The 14,271-nt window shown below is 47.0% G+C and overlaps 1 protein-coding gene across 1 annotated transcript; it reads right to left on the reverse strand.

The window, feature by feature from the left end:
• Positions 1-7,580: 7,580 nt before the first annotated feature.
• LOC123144103 (4-coumarate--CoA ligase 3) lies at positions 7,581-12,910 on the reverse strand. Its single transcript, XM_044563128.1, has 6 exons — positions 12,093-12,910; positions 11,215-11,568; positions 10,912-11,110; positions 8,465-8,678; positions 8,229-8,331; positions 7,581-7,952 (listed from the first exon to the last, which is right to left on the reverse strand). The coding sequence occupies exons 1-6, from the start codon at positions 12,750-12,752 to the stop codon at positions 7,833-7,835; spliced, it is 1,650 nt and encodes a 549-aa protein (XP_044419063.1). The 5' UTR covers positions 12,753-12,910; the 3' UTR covers positions 7,581-7,832.
• Positions 12,911-14,271: the final 1,361 nt, after the last annotated feature.

Genomic DNA, 14,271 nt, shown 5'->3' on the forward strand with positions numbered 1-14,271 from the left:
TCGCACGCTCCCTCTACCTTCGGGATTAATGTTGAACCCAGATAAATGTTGTTTGCATTGGTGTCTGCATTGAGCATGAACATGATTAGATCATGTTTATTGCAATACGGTTATTCATTTAAGTCAGAGAATAATGGTTATTCTATTTACATGAATAATACCTTCTATGGTCATGCACCCAATGTAAATGGTTTATTGAATCTCAGTCGTAGTGATACACATGTTCATAACATTGATGCCAAAAGATGTAGAGTTGACAATGATAGTACCACTTTCTTGTGACACTGCCGCTTAGGTCATATTGGTGTAAAGTGCATGAAGAACCTCCATGCCGATGGACTTTTGAAGTCACTTGATTTTGAATCACTTGACACATGCGAACCATGCCTCATTGGCAAGATGACTAAAACCCCGTTTTCTTTGTAACAATGGAACAGGCAAGTGACTTGTTGGAAATCATACATGCAGATGTGTGCGGTCCAATGGGTGTTGACGCGCGCGGTGGATATCGTTATTTTCTCACCTTCACCGATGAATTGAGTAGATATGGGGATATTTACTTAAAGAAGCATAAGTCTGAAACGCTTGAAAAGTTCAAGCAATTTCAGAGTGAAGTTGAGAATCATTGTTACAAGAAGATCAAGTTCCTACGATCTGATCAAGGGAAGAGTATCTGAGTTATGAGTTTGGCAATCACTAAAGACAAAGTGGAATCGTTTCACAGTTGACGCCACCTGAAACACCATAGCGTAATGGTGTGTCCGAACATCGTAATCGCACCCTATTGGATATGGTGTGATCTATGATGTCTCTTACCGATCTACCACTATCATTTTGGGGTTACGCATTAGAGACAATTACATTCACTTTAAATAGGGCACCATCTAAGTCCGTGGAGACGACACCGTATGAACTATGGTTTGGCAACAAACCTAAGTTGTTGTTTCTTAAGGTTTGGGGCTACGATGCTTATGTCGATAGGCTTCAGCTAGAAAAGCTCGAACCCAAAGCGGAAAATTGTGTCTTCATAGAATACCCAAACAAGACAATTGGGTATACCTTCTATCTCAGATCTGAGGGCAAAGTGTTTGTCGCTAGGAACGAGTCCTTTATCGAGAAAGAGTTTCTCTCGAAAGAATTGAGTGGGAGGAAGATAGAACTTGATGAGGTTGTTGAACCTTTACTTCAACCAGAGAATAGCGCAGCACAGAAAGATGTTTCTGTGGCACCTACCTCAGTTGAAGAGAAAGCTAATGATGATGATCATGGAGCTTCAGATCAAGTTACTACCGAACCTCGTAGGTCGACAAGGGTGTGTACAACTTCTGAGTGGTAACCCTGTCTTAAAGGTCATATTGTTGGACAACGATGAACCTATGAGCTATGGAGAAGCGATGGTGGGCCCGGTTTCCAACAAATGGCTAGAAGCCATGAAATCCGAGATAGGATCCATGTATGAGAACAAAGTATGGACTTTGGTGGACTTGCCCGTTGATCGGCAAGCCATTGAGAATAAATGGATCTTTAAGAAGAAGACAGCTGATGGTAATGTCACCATTTATGAAGCTCGACTTGTCTCAAAGAAGTTTCCGACAAGTTCAAGGAGTTGACTATGATGAGACTTTCTCAATCATAGCGATGCTAAAGTCTGTTAGAATTATGTTAGCAGTTGCTGCATTTTCATTTACGAAATCTGGCAGATGGATGTCAAAACAAAGTTTCCTTGACGGTTTCCGTGAGGAAAGGTTGTATGTGATACAACCAGAAGGTTTTGTCGATCCTAAGGATGCTAAAAGATATGCATACTCCAGCGATCCTTCTATGGACTGGAGCAAGCATCTCGGAGTTGGAACATACGCTTTGATGAGGTGATCAAAGCTTGTGGGTTTATACAAAGTTTGAAAGAAACTTGTATTTGCAAGAAAGTGAGTGGGAGCACTACAACATTTTTGATAAGTATATGTGGATGACATATTGCTGATCGGAAATAATGTAGAATTTCTAGAAAGCATAAAGGGTTGTTTGAATGGAGTTTTTTCAAAGGAAGACCTGGGTAAAACTGCTTACAAATTGTGCACCAAGATCTATAAAGATAGATCAAGACGCCTGATAAGACTTTCACAGAGCACATACCTTGACATGATTTTGAAGGAGTTCAAAAATGTATCAGTCAAAGAAGGAGTTCTTGCCTAAGTTGTAAGGTGTGAAGTTGAGTAAGACTCAAAGCTCGACCACGGCAGAAGAAAGAGAAAGGACGAAGGTCGTCCCCTATGCCTTAGCCATAGGCTCTATACGATATGCCATGGTGTGATGTGCCTTGCCACGTGTCTGGCAAGGGGGTACGAGAGTGATCCAAGAATGGATCATTGGACAACGGTCAAAAATTGTCCTTAGAGGAATAAGGAAATATTTCTTGGTTATGGAGGTGATAAAGAGTTCGGCGTAAAGGGTTACATCGATGCAAGCTTTAACACCTATCCGGATGACCCTGAGAAGCAAACCGGATACGTATAGTGGAGCAACCATTTGGAATAGCTCCAAGTGGAGCATAGTAGCAACATCTACAATATGAAATAGAGATTTGCGAAGAACACACAGATCTGAATGTTGCAGACCCATTGACTAAAAACTCTCTCGTAAGCATAACATGATCAAACCCTAGAACTCATTGAGTGTTAATCACATGGTGATGTGAACTAGATTATTGACTCTAGTAAACTCTTGGGTGTTAATCACATGGCGATGTGAACTAGATTATTGACTCTAGTAAACTCTTTGGGTGTTAGTCACATGGCGATGTGAACTATGAGTGCTAATCACATGGCGATGTGAACTCGATTATTGACTCTAGTGCAAGTGGGAGACTGTTGGAAATATGCCCTAGAGGCAATAATAAAATAGTTATTATTATATTTCCTTGTTCATGATAATTGTCTATTGTTCATGCTATAATTGTATTAACCGGAAACGTAATACATGTGTGAATACATAGACCACAACATGTCCCTAGTAAGCCTCTAGTTGACTAGCTCGTTGATCAATAGATGGTTGTGGTTTCCTAGCCATGGACATTACATGTCGTTGATAACGGGATCACATCATTAGGAGAATGATGTGATGGACAAGACCCAATCCTAAGCATAGCACAAGATCGTGTTATTCGTTTGCTAAAGCTTTCTAATGTCAAGTATCATTTCCTTAGACCATGAAATTGTGCAACTCCCGGATACCGTAGGAATGCTTTGGGTGTATAAAACGTCACAACGTAACTGGGTGGCTATAAAGGTGCACTACAAGTATCTCCGAAAGTGTCTGTTGGGTTGGCACGAATCGAGACTGGGATTTGTCACTCCGTATGACGAGGAGGTATCTCTGGGCCCACTCGGTAATGCATCATCATAATGAGCTCAATGTGACTAATGAGTTAGCCACGGGATCATGCGTTATGGAATGAGTAAAGAGACTTGCCGATAACGAGATTGAACGAGGTATGGGGATACCGACGATCGAATCTTGGGCAAGTAACATACCGATGGACAAAGGGGATTCTATACGGGATTGATTGAATCCCCGACATCGTGGTTCATCCGACGAGATCATCGTGGAACATGTGGGAACCAATATGGGTATCCAGATCCCGCTATTGGTTATTGACCGAGAGGTGTCTCGGTCATGTCTGCATGGTTCCCGAACCCGTAGGGTCTACACACTTAAGGTTCGGTGACGCTAGAGTTGTTATGGGAAATAGTATGTGGTTACCGAAGGTTGTTCGGAGTCCCGAATGAGATCCCGGACGTGACGAGGAATTCCGGAATGGTCCGGAGGTGAAGATTGGTATATTGGACGAAGGGTATTGGAGTCCGGAAGTGTTCCGGGGGTACCAGGCTATGGCCAGCATGACCGAAAGGTGTTTCGGGGGCCCCGGCAAGTGTTGCAGGGCCTCATGGGCCAAGGGGAGGGGGCAAACCAGCCCACTAAGGGGCTGTGCGCCCCCACACTCTTTCCCACGTTGCTTGGGGAGGTGGGGCGCCTCCACCTGACTTGGGAGGCAAGCCTCCACCTGGCTTGGCTTGGAGGGCAAGTCTCCCTAGGGTTTTCCTAGGGAGATCCAATCTGCCCTGGCCGCCGCCCCCTAGGGGAAACCCTAGGGCGCCTCCCCCTCTCCCCTTCCCCCTATATATAGTGAGGGGGTGGGAGGGCAGCTGTACCCCTTCCCCTGGCGCAGCCATCCGTCCTCCTACACCACCTCCTCCTCCATTGAGCTTGGCGAAGCCCTACCGGAGAACCACGAGCTCCACCACCACCACGCCGTTGTGCTGCCGGAGTTCTCCCTCAACTTCTCCTCTCCCCTTGCTGGATCAAGAAGGAGGAGACGTCCCCGGTTGTACGTGTGTTGAACGCAGAGGCGCCGTCCGTTCGGCGCTTGGGTCGGATCTTCCGCGATTTGAATCGCCGCGAGTACGACTCCATCAACCGCGTTCTTGTAACGCTTCCGCTTAGCGATCTTCAAGGGTATGAAGATGCACTCCCTCTCTCTCGTTGCTAGCATCTCCTAGATTGATCTTGGTGACACGTAGGAAAATTTTGAATTGTTACTACGTTCCCCAACACACACGCCCTCCGGCAACACTAGACACACCATCAGGATGGGATTGGATGTAGGAATCATTATCCTACCGAGGGACTTCGTTGTCACCACAGTCCCAACCAAGACGCTAAACCCTAATAAGAACGAGAGCGGGGTCTCTCCCGCCGACGGGGCCCACGGGGGCCCAAGGTCCTCCAAGGCCCAAATGCCTTTGGAGGCGGGGCGGACAGGTGCCGCCACCGACAGGAGGAGAAGGAAACCTGATTGCCTGGGAAGAGGAAAGAGAACGCCTAGCTTTTCTTGTAGCCCTAGTTTAGCATTGCCGCAAACCAAAAACACCCATCAAGAGTTTTTTTTGTTAATCATATAATTCAAATATATTCATAGTGCACTAATAATGTTTTAAGTGTGTCTTTAAAAAGTGTCATGTATTTTAAAAATATGTCATATTGTATTAAAAATGGTCATCATGTATTCTAGAAATACTCATCATGTATAAAAAAAGCTAATCCTATATTTAAAAAAATTTGTAGTGTATTCTTAGAAATATTCATTGTGTATTAAAACATATTCATCATTTTTTTTTCAAATTTTCACTTAAAAAATTCAACATGTATTACAAAAATAGTTCATTGTACTAAAAAAGTTCATTATGTATTTTAATTGTTCACCGTGTAGCGTATATCAAAAACTTTTAGTCGCTATTAAAAATATTTAGTATATTTTAATAAAATGCTCACTGCGTATTAAAAATGTCCTCGCATTAAAAAAATTCGTCATATATTTGAAAAATGTTTCGTCTAACTGAAAAAGGTGTTCACACATTTTGTAGGATCAAATATCTACCATATGGGGCTGAATGGTAGATATGACAAATTATTCCAAAGAAAAGATTTTTTGAATCAAATAGTACTAGTAAGACTAATAGAAATGATGTTGAACTAAAGAATAACTAGAACAGACAGCAAATGACCGAGGGATAATAGGCTAGAACTATTGAGTCAAAGACAATAACATATGCTAGATAGAAGAATAACTAAGTAGCAGTACAAGTAAACAAGTCTCACAAACAAATAGATAGCCTTTAGTACAACAAGACAGAGAAGAAAGCTAAACAGCATGCATCAGAACAAGATAGTTCTCAGCAAAGTCTTCACAACAATCACAGAGAAAGCAGATATGGGAAGTTCTTCATAACACTGAGAAAATACTGAAAGTAAAGACGGTGAAGAAATAGAACCCATAAGCTCGGACAATGATAATAGTTTTTTTGTTGAAAATAATACCAACAATTACAATGCAAATTAGCACATTATATACCAATAAAATATATTTTTAGATTATATCTATTTAGTGTTATAACCATTAATAGTTTTTCTTAGAAACTTGATCAAACTTTGCAACGTTTGACTTCAGACAAAATTTATAGGCCTTCTTTTCGGAGACAGGGGGAGTAAACAAATTGTAGCCGTATAGTGCTCCAACTTGCACGCGTATATAATACATTGTATGTATGGACCACGAGAATAAAATTAAATGAACATCCGTAGTTAGTGCAGGATGCCCCATAAGGGTTGGGGCGTTTGGTAGAAATTATCTAGAAATCATAGACTTTAAGAACTCGTGATCATAAGTGTTCCACCTTGAAGAAAATTTCACAAGGTAATCTCACAAATGGCAACACTTTTATCCAAATTAAAGAGAAAAACTATTGGAGCAAGAGTATGCATGAAAGAGTCTAGAATAAAGGACAAGTGTGCCGAGATAGTACATGTAGCAATTACATTACCCATTAGAATGGGTGTGCTATGTTTAACAATTTAAAATTTCTAAATAGTACATATTGCAGAATATGATGCAATGAATAGGAAATCGAATGGTCATCAACACCTGGATTTGCCACCTCTCAGCCATTGGATATAGTTCATCCAACAATCCATATTCTAGATTATTCATATCAATATAGGGACTAGTAAATTTAAAATGAGATATTTATTTCCTTCCTCGCGAATCATATTGGACAAGATACAACTCTACGCCGACTTGGTTCTCACACTTCTAGAATTCGGATTTTTCTTTGTCTCATTTTTTTAATTAAAGAATCAAATAAGCATGAGAAAGATTCTTCTAGAAGAAATGAGACTAGAAGGACGAGGCACGCTTCACTGCCCCTGTTGTGCCACATGAATTTCACATGACGTTTTTCTATTTGTGTGTCGGCGCCTAGGGAAACAATGAGTCGTGTTTCCTTTCTTTCATGTTGGATTTTGGTTCGCCTTTTCTGTCAGTGATCTTATGCGGCCGGTGCTAATGGACTCACACGGGTGAAGGTGTGTGTTGGACAGTGAAAACTTGCCGTGAATCATCGAGCAAGAGAACCATCAAGCAGAAATGGCCTATCCCACTCAAAACCACTGCCCACCGCAAAAAAATAAAAGGCTCACAGAACAGAGCAGCTGATGCAGCCCAGTTCACGTTGGGAGGACCGAGACAAAATCGATGTGAGAAACTGAAGCGGTGACCTGAACGCTCCTAGGAGTTTTACCCATAGGAAGTTTAGTGACTTAGAAGATGATAGAGTGGGAGTTCAATTAGAAGACAACGTGGCAGAATCCCATGAGTGAAAATGTTATGCAACGTGTGGTAATGCTCGGATTTGCCACCTCTCAGTCGCTGGATGGAGCATATCCAACTACTAATATTTGAAAGTATTGCCACATTATGTAGTGGTATTATAGGTATATAGGCGAATAGTTAACTAACAAATAACTATTTCTAAAACGTCTTAGAGACATAGTCACTCAGCTATTTGTTTTCCTTCTATTTTTTCTGTTATAAGGAAAATTATTCTTTTGGCACGCATGCTCCATTGTAGCGAACCTACATTCTTATGAAGCATGAATCTCAAGAAAGAAATGTTTCAACTCATGTCGGATTCGTACCGAATTCATGTATAGGAGACGAAACATAATGAAAGGAAAAATGGATGATATGATCCAAACAAGATATTCTCTGATGGAAAAGAAGTATACATTGTACCCTTTGGAAACCAGCCTTGTTCTTGTGGTCAAAAACAACGCATCTTCATATATCATTTCATTTTTATCAACATTACACAAGTAGGAAGAACCAACAAACTCAACCTCCTCCGACCATTTCGTGGAGATCGACCAATATTACATGATCTATAACAGCACCCTGCTGGCTGGCTGAGTGCCTGAGAAGCGGACGACGGCCGCAGCCCCTAGCTTGGGATGCCGGCGGCGAGTCTGGCTCTCAAGTCCTTCCTCAGGATCTTGCCGGAAGGGTTCTTGGGAATGGAGTCGGTGAAGAAGACCTTGTGGATCCTCTTGTAGAAAACAACCTGTTGCAGCGTGTAATGCATCTTAGTCACGAGTTCTAATTTTTCATCCACAAAAAATCTGGTTCCTAAGTAGCAGTCGTTCATGGGCAAATCCAAATGATGGATTAAGCTGAACATGATGATTAGTAACTGATATGTATATCATATAGTTGTAGTTGACTAGTTCTGAAGTTTCGGTACAACAATATAGCAGTGCTAGTTGACTTGTTACTGCATGTGAGAGATGTGTTTGGCACTTTGACTACGTGGAAACTTGGAAAGGATGGCATTATTTACCTCCTTTGCGACGAATTTCTTGATGTCATCCTCGGTGATTTCGGAGCCTTCGATCCGCATAACGAAGGCGACCGGGACTTCGCCAGCAAGATCGTCCTTCAGTCTGAAAGAACATAATCAGGGGGGAAGTGAGCATTCTGGTTGCAGAAAACTGACAGCAGGAAAAAAATAAAATGAAACTCCAGTTGTAGCAACGGAACTGTGCAACTGAAAAGGGAGAGAAAGCAATGACTTACGATACAACGGCGGCGTCCTTGATCTCCGGGTGCGTGATGAGGAGGGCCTCGAGCTCCGCCGGCGCCACCTGGAAGCCCTTGTACTTGATGATCTCCTTGAGCCTGTCGACGATGAAGATCTCGTCGTCGTCGTCGACGAGGCCGATGTCTCCGGTGTGCAGCCAGCCGTCCTTGTCGATGGTGTTCTTGGTGGACTCTGGGTCGTTCAGGTAACCTGCAGAATTCCACGCCGGGCGCATGTAGGTGAGAGAATTTTCAAGAATACTTTGTAAAAATTAAAATACAATGCGTATCAAGAATTTTCAAGAAGTGGTTATGCAAGCAAAAGTAATCATTCGATATTGTTAGGAAGGACAGCAAGATTCCGTCCGGAAAGGCAGGACAGCGTCACAGAAGCCACCATAACTCAACTGCAGTTTGCACATGACAGCAGTAGCGTTGGCTGACCGACCCAAACTGCATCTGCAGAGGCGCACACACCATGATGGCAATGGTGCTGCTGCACATCTCAGGACTCAGGTGGTGTTCATCTCTGCTGCCATCATTCAAGTGCATTCAAACATTCAAAAGGCGCATTCACGCGATGGCTTCAGCTAGCCAGGGAAACTGAACCGCGTGAAGCACATGATGGCAGTTCTTGTTTGATGCTGCAGCATGGATACAATCTGTCTGAAAGTGAGACCTCACATGGGATCGGTGGAGAAAAGGTTCTCGGGAGGATCACAGCAAGAGTCCTGTTCTGTCGGACACGGTGGCTCTTTCATGGAAAATGTCTGATGGAATTGGCCAGTGACACCAGGTTAGTTCTCCTGCAAGCTGGAGTTGGTCACCCAACCGGGGCTTTTCTTGGTCACATGATGGGTCACCAAACACTCACTAGTGGCACCTAACAACACCAATGTAATCCTAGATTATTCCTTTGTTCCAATGAGATGTACCTAATGCTAAACTTGGGTTAATTACCTTTGTTACTCCAGGCGCCTTTTGGGCGTCCATGCTAATCATTGTGAGCACGGCCATAGCTTTTTTCGTTTGGTTTGGTTCATTAGTGGTTGAACTTAACAGATAGTTGTACATGAATCACTTTTTTTTGGCGGGAATCACGGTCAGTCTCCTGATCATGAGGATGTGACGTGATCTCCACTTTGCACGCCAAGTACCAACCAATGGGTCGTTCAGTTGCGCACACCTAACAAAATCCTGGTAGACTGGCAACATCTCAAGATACTTCATTTCTATGCCAGTGTCATGGTCATGGCAGTGTATTCAATTCTGAGTCTAGGGATATACTAGTATAGTACTACGTATTTTTATTTCTTGTCAACTTGATAAACTAATACTACCTCCCCGCAAAAAAAAAAAAAGATAAACTAATACTACCAGTGATGGGTTCTTCCAAGATGCTTGTGCAGCCTCAGCGGTTGATGTCCCTGTCCTAGTCCACAATTGCGCACAGCCTGCTTACCTAACACTCTAACAGCATCCATCCTTCCTCTTGTTCCTCCACCAAAATTTGGCTTTGCCTAGTAGTAGTACTGGTACCAACATGCCCATGTGTGGGGTACGTCGGTTGCATCTTTATTTTTGTTTTGTTTTTCTGCTGGAAGTGTGTGGGTGTGGCATCTTTGGTCATGTGCAGTTCAACTTGGATTCTGGAATTGATCGTGCCATGGTGACGGTGAGCTGTGTGAAGACAACAGGGATGGAATGTATGATTTGCAGGTTGTTAGCAACGTGCGTCGCTGTTTTATTCATTCATTCGTTGGCTAACGATGTAGTATTACTACAGGTCTGCTAAGGTTGCGGCAGTTGAGCGTGTCGTGCCAACAACCACGCGCCTACGGCTGCTAACCCGAGAACGTGGAGTGGAACTGACGGGAAGTCCTCGCTGAAAACAATCATTGGGAATTCAGAATGGACCTTGGACCAAGCCAGTGGACAGCAACTTCTTTCCACGAAGCCTCCACCACCTTAAAGTGCCCAACTAGTAGGAGTACATATCAACTTATTTTCCTCTTGTCAAATTTTTGATGAAGTCGTGATGAGGACAGTTCACATAGAACGGGCCAACATAGGAGTATGATTTTCTTGTTAGAACTACTAGGTCAGCTGTTTCGGCTCTCAGGTGAGAACCAGACGGGGTCTTTGGGTTGCTCATCCAAGTCCCCATCCGAGTTGGGAAAAACAAAAAGGTTTTGGTGGTGGTCGTTGGCCCCAATCGATCGGACGGTCGGCACGGACCAACCACAACCAAGATTAGTAGTTGCGACCTATGTGCTGTAGCGAGAGTAGCAAGTTTGTCGACATCGCCGGTAGCTGCCGCCAACGCGCCAAACACGCAAACCAAAAGGCGGACATGCCAACCCGAACGCACGCCCGCCAAGTGTGGGGTGGTTGACAACACCAAGCCACGGAAGTGCAGACAGACAGAGTAGAGTTGGTAGTACCTTTCATGATCTGCTGGCCGCGGATGCAGATCTCGCCGGGCTGGTTGCGGCCGAGGGAGGCGCCGGTGTCGGGGTCGACGATCTTGAGCCCCGCGTTGCGCACCACCGTGCCGCACGACCCGGACTTGACCTTGAACGGCTCCTTGGCGAACGCCAGGCACATGGCCAGCACCGGCCCGGCCTCCGTCATCCCGTACCCCTGAAACCAAACCAAACGCTCTCACGTGTCAGCAAGCGGCATTGCCATCGACGGACAGACAGAAGCAACCTGATCATCAAGAGGACAGATGCGACCGGACCGACCTGGCCGAGCACGGCGTTGGGGATCTTGGCCATGAAGGCGTCCTGCAGGTCCTTGCCCATGGGCGCGGCGCCGGACATGACCATGCGGATGGAGGCGAGGTCGCCGGCGGTCACCTGGGGGCTCTTGGCGATCTCCACCACGATGGGCGGCACGAAGGGCGCGATGGTGATGCCGTGCGCGCGCACCAGCTCCACCAGCGCGCCGATGTCGAACTTGCGCATGATCACCATGGCCGACCCGGCGCGCAGCCCCGCCAGCAGCACCGAGTTGAGCGAGTAGATGTGGAACAGCGGCAGCAGGCACAGCAGCACGTCCTCCTTGCTGAAGTACAGGTTCGGGTTCTCTCCGTCCACCTGAAAATCACCACCATTTCATCAGAACAAGAAAAAAAAAGGTTCTAGCGATCAGGGTGCAATTCGAAACCTCTGACTTTTGGCGCCAAACGCATCGTGTCAGCACGACTCTTGGCGCGTGGGTCAGACTCGCCCAGGCATGCACCTGGCCCTGTGGGGCCCGCATGCAGCACGAGATGCCAAGAATAGTTACTGTACAATTAAAATATACGCCCGGATTTATGAGCCAGCCGGCCAACTTGATTGGCACCCACAGAGCTCTGACCACGCGGAGGAAAACAATATCCTAAGTGGCACCGACAGGTGGGTCCGAGGAGTATACGCGTATACAACGCGGGCCCACCTGTCGTGCTCTGCTGCTGCGAGTGAGGAGCAGCTCAGCAAGCTACGCTGGCTCGGCGCCGACAGGAACGGAATTGTCGCAGGCTGAGAGCTCCGTTGACCCAGGCGTGGCGAATGATCGGAACGGAAACAGAGCTCGGAGCAGAGGAATTCGGGAATGGCGTGCGGGTGGTATGTAGTACCTGCTGGGCGACGCTGGTGATGAGGCTGCGGTGCGTGAGCATGACGCCCTTGGGCAGCCCGGTGGTGCCGGAGGAGTAGGGCAGCGCGACGACGTCGTCGGGGTGGATCCCGGCCTCCTCGGCCTCGGGAAGCTCCTCGCCGGCGATCAGCTCGCTGAACTCGACGCACCCGTCGCGCCTCCCGTCGACGGTGACCACGGGCAGGCCCTTCCCGGCCGCGTACTCCAGCACCTTGTCGACGGCGCAGGCCTCAGTGACGATCAGCATGGCGCCGGCCGCGTCCGCCTGCCGGTGGATCTCGTGCGGGGTGTAGAAGGGGTTGGCGGTGGTGGTGGCGGCGCCCAGGCGCGCCGCGCCGAGGAAGGAGAAGGCGAACTCGGGGCAGTTGCGGAGCAGGTTCATGACCACGTCGCCCTTGCCGACGCCCATCCGGCGGAGCCCCGCCGCCGCCTTCCGGGAGAGGGACTCCACCTCGGCGTACGTGTAGGAGGCGCCCGTCTGGCCGTCGATGATGCAGGGGCGGGACCCCACCTCGGACATCTTGGCGAAGCAGTAGCTCTGCAGCGTCTGCTCGTTGGGGATCTCGATGTCCGGCAGCCTCGACCGGAACACCACCTCCGGCGCCGCCGCCGCAACCGACTCCTCCGGCACGGACCCCATGTCAATGATCGTCGTGCTAGCTCACCGCTGGTGAATCGACGAACGGAAGATAGTAAACCTACGAGGCTGGTTAAATTAGTTGGCGTGTGTAGGAGGAGGAGACGGCTGCTTTGTGCGTGTGCGTGCGTGCGCGCGCTCGCTTGATCTCCTGAAGAAGAATGGAGGAAGGGAAGATGGTGGGTTTAATATACGGGGGTGAGTTGGGAGTTGGTGAGTGGGGTCGGTGGAGGATGACGCGTGGGGCCGGGATGGCAGCGGGTTCGGCAGGGTTGGTGAGAGGGTGAGAGCGGCTGGGTTCGTTGACTGTGCCATCGTTTACCCACCGCATCCATTATCGGCGACTGCTCGTGCTCGGGCAGCCGGAATGCTGCTCCACGCATTGGTCGGGGCTTTCCTGCGCCGGGGTTGGTGATGAGGGAGTGGTCGTTTGCCTTTCAAGCCGCGGAAAAAGTCCAACGCCCAAACCTGCCCAGGCACATGTATCACGGCTGCATTCTAAGAGCATCTCCAGCCGTTGCCCCATCAGGACGCATAAAAATCGTCCTTGGGACGAGCCGGCGATACAATCGGCGCTGGGACGGTTTTGCGCCCAGTCATCGCCCCAGACGCCGAAATTGGCCCACTTTTCAGCCTCATTTCGACGAATAAAGGGCCCATATGGGCGAGAATAGGCCCATATTCGACGTGGTTCGCCGTGTCTCGGCGTTCAATTATCAACACAATTTTTTCTTATCACATATTTCATCACAGAAAAATTAAATACTTCAACAAAATAGTACAACAACAAATAGTTCAATACAAATTATATAGTTCAACAAATAAAAACTCATATTTCATCACACGGCGCCCCCCTTGAGCCTTCATAGGTGCTCAATTAGATCTTTCTGCAGTTAATGATGCACCTGTGGGACTCGAATCTCCTGACTCATACTGAGATAGGCAGTCCAGGTTGCCGGTAGCTGGTGATCAACTTCGGCTAGAGGACCCTGCCTGTAGTATGGTTCAGTGTCAAACACTGGGTCTTCTTGCTCGCTCTCGATGATCATGTTGTGCAAGATGACACAGCAAGTCATAATCTCCCACATTTGATCTTTGGACCAGGTCTGAGCGGGGTACCGGACAACAGCAAATCGAGATTGGAGCACACCAAATGCCCGCTCGACATCCTTCCTGCAAGCCTCCTGAATCTTCGCAAACCAGGCGTTCTTGCCTCCTGCCACGGGGTTTGAGATCGTCTTCACAAATGTCGACCATCTCGGATAGATGCCATCAGCTATAGTACCCCTTGTTGTAGTGCCGTCCATTGATCTCGAAGTTCATCGGAGGAGAATGACCTTCAACAAGCTTGGCAAAGACAGGAGAGCACTGCAGCACGTTGATGTCATTGTGAGTTCCTGACATACCAAAGAAGGAGTGCCAAATCCAAAGGTCCTGTGTGGCCACCGCCTCAAGTACCACACTGCAACCGCCTTTGGCGCCTTTGTACATCCCCTGCCAAGCAAATGGGCAATTCTTCCAT

The sequence above is a fragment of the Triticum aestivum genome, chromosome 6D (genome assembly GCF_018294505.1).
Source record: "Triticum aestivum cultivar Chinese Spring chromosome 6D, IWGSC CS RefSeq v2.1, whole genome shotgun sequence".
In the NCBI taxonomy this organism is placed as follows: Eukaryota; Viridiplantae; Streptophyta; class Magnoliopsida; order Poales; family Poaceae; genus Triticum; species Triticum aestivum.

What these genes read in the sequence shown, in the direction of transcription:
- LOC123144103 (XM_044563128.1), bottom strand. Translation starts at nt 12,752, where the DNA reads ATGGGGTCCGTGCCGGAGGAGTCGGTTGCGGCGGCGGCGCCGGAGGTG. An exon ending in TCACCAGCGTCGCCCAGCAG is followed by an intron (nt 11,569 to 12,092) that starts GTACTACATACC and finishes GGTGATTTTCAG; the next exon opens with GTGGACGGAGAGAACCCGAA. An exon ending in CCAACGCCGTGCTCGGCCAG is followed by an intron (nt 11,111 to 11,214) that starts GTCGGTCCGGTC and finishes GTTTGGTTTCAG; the next exon opens with GGGTACGGGATGACGGAGGC.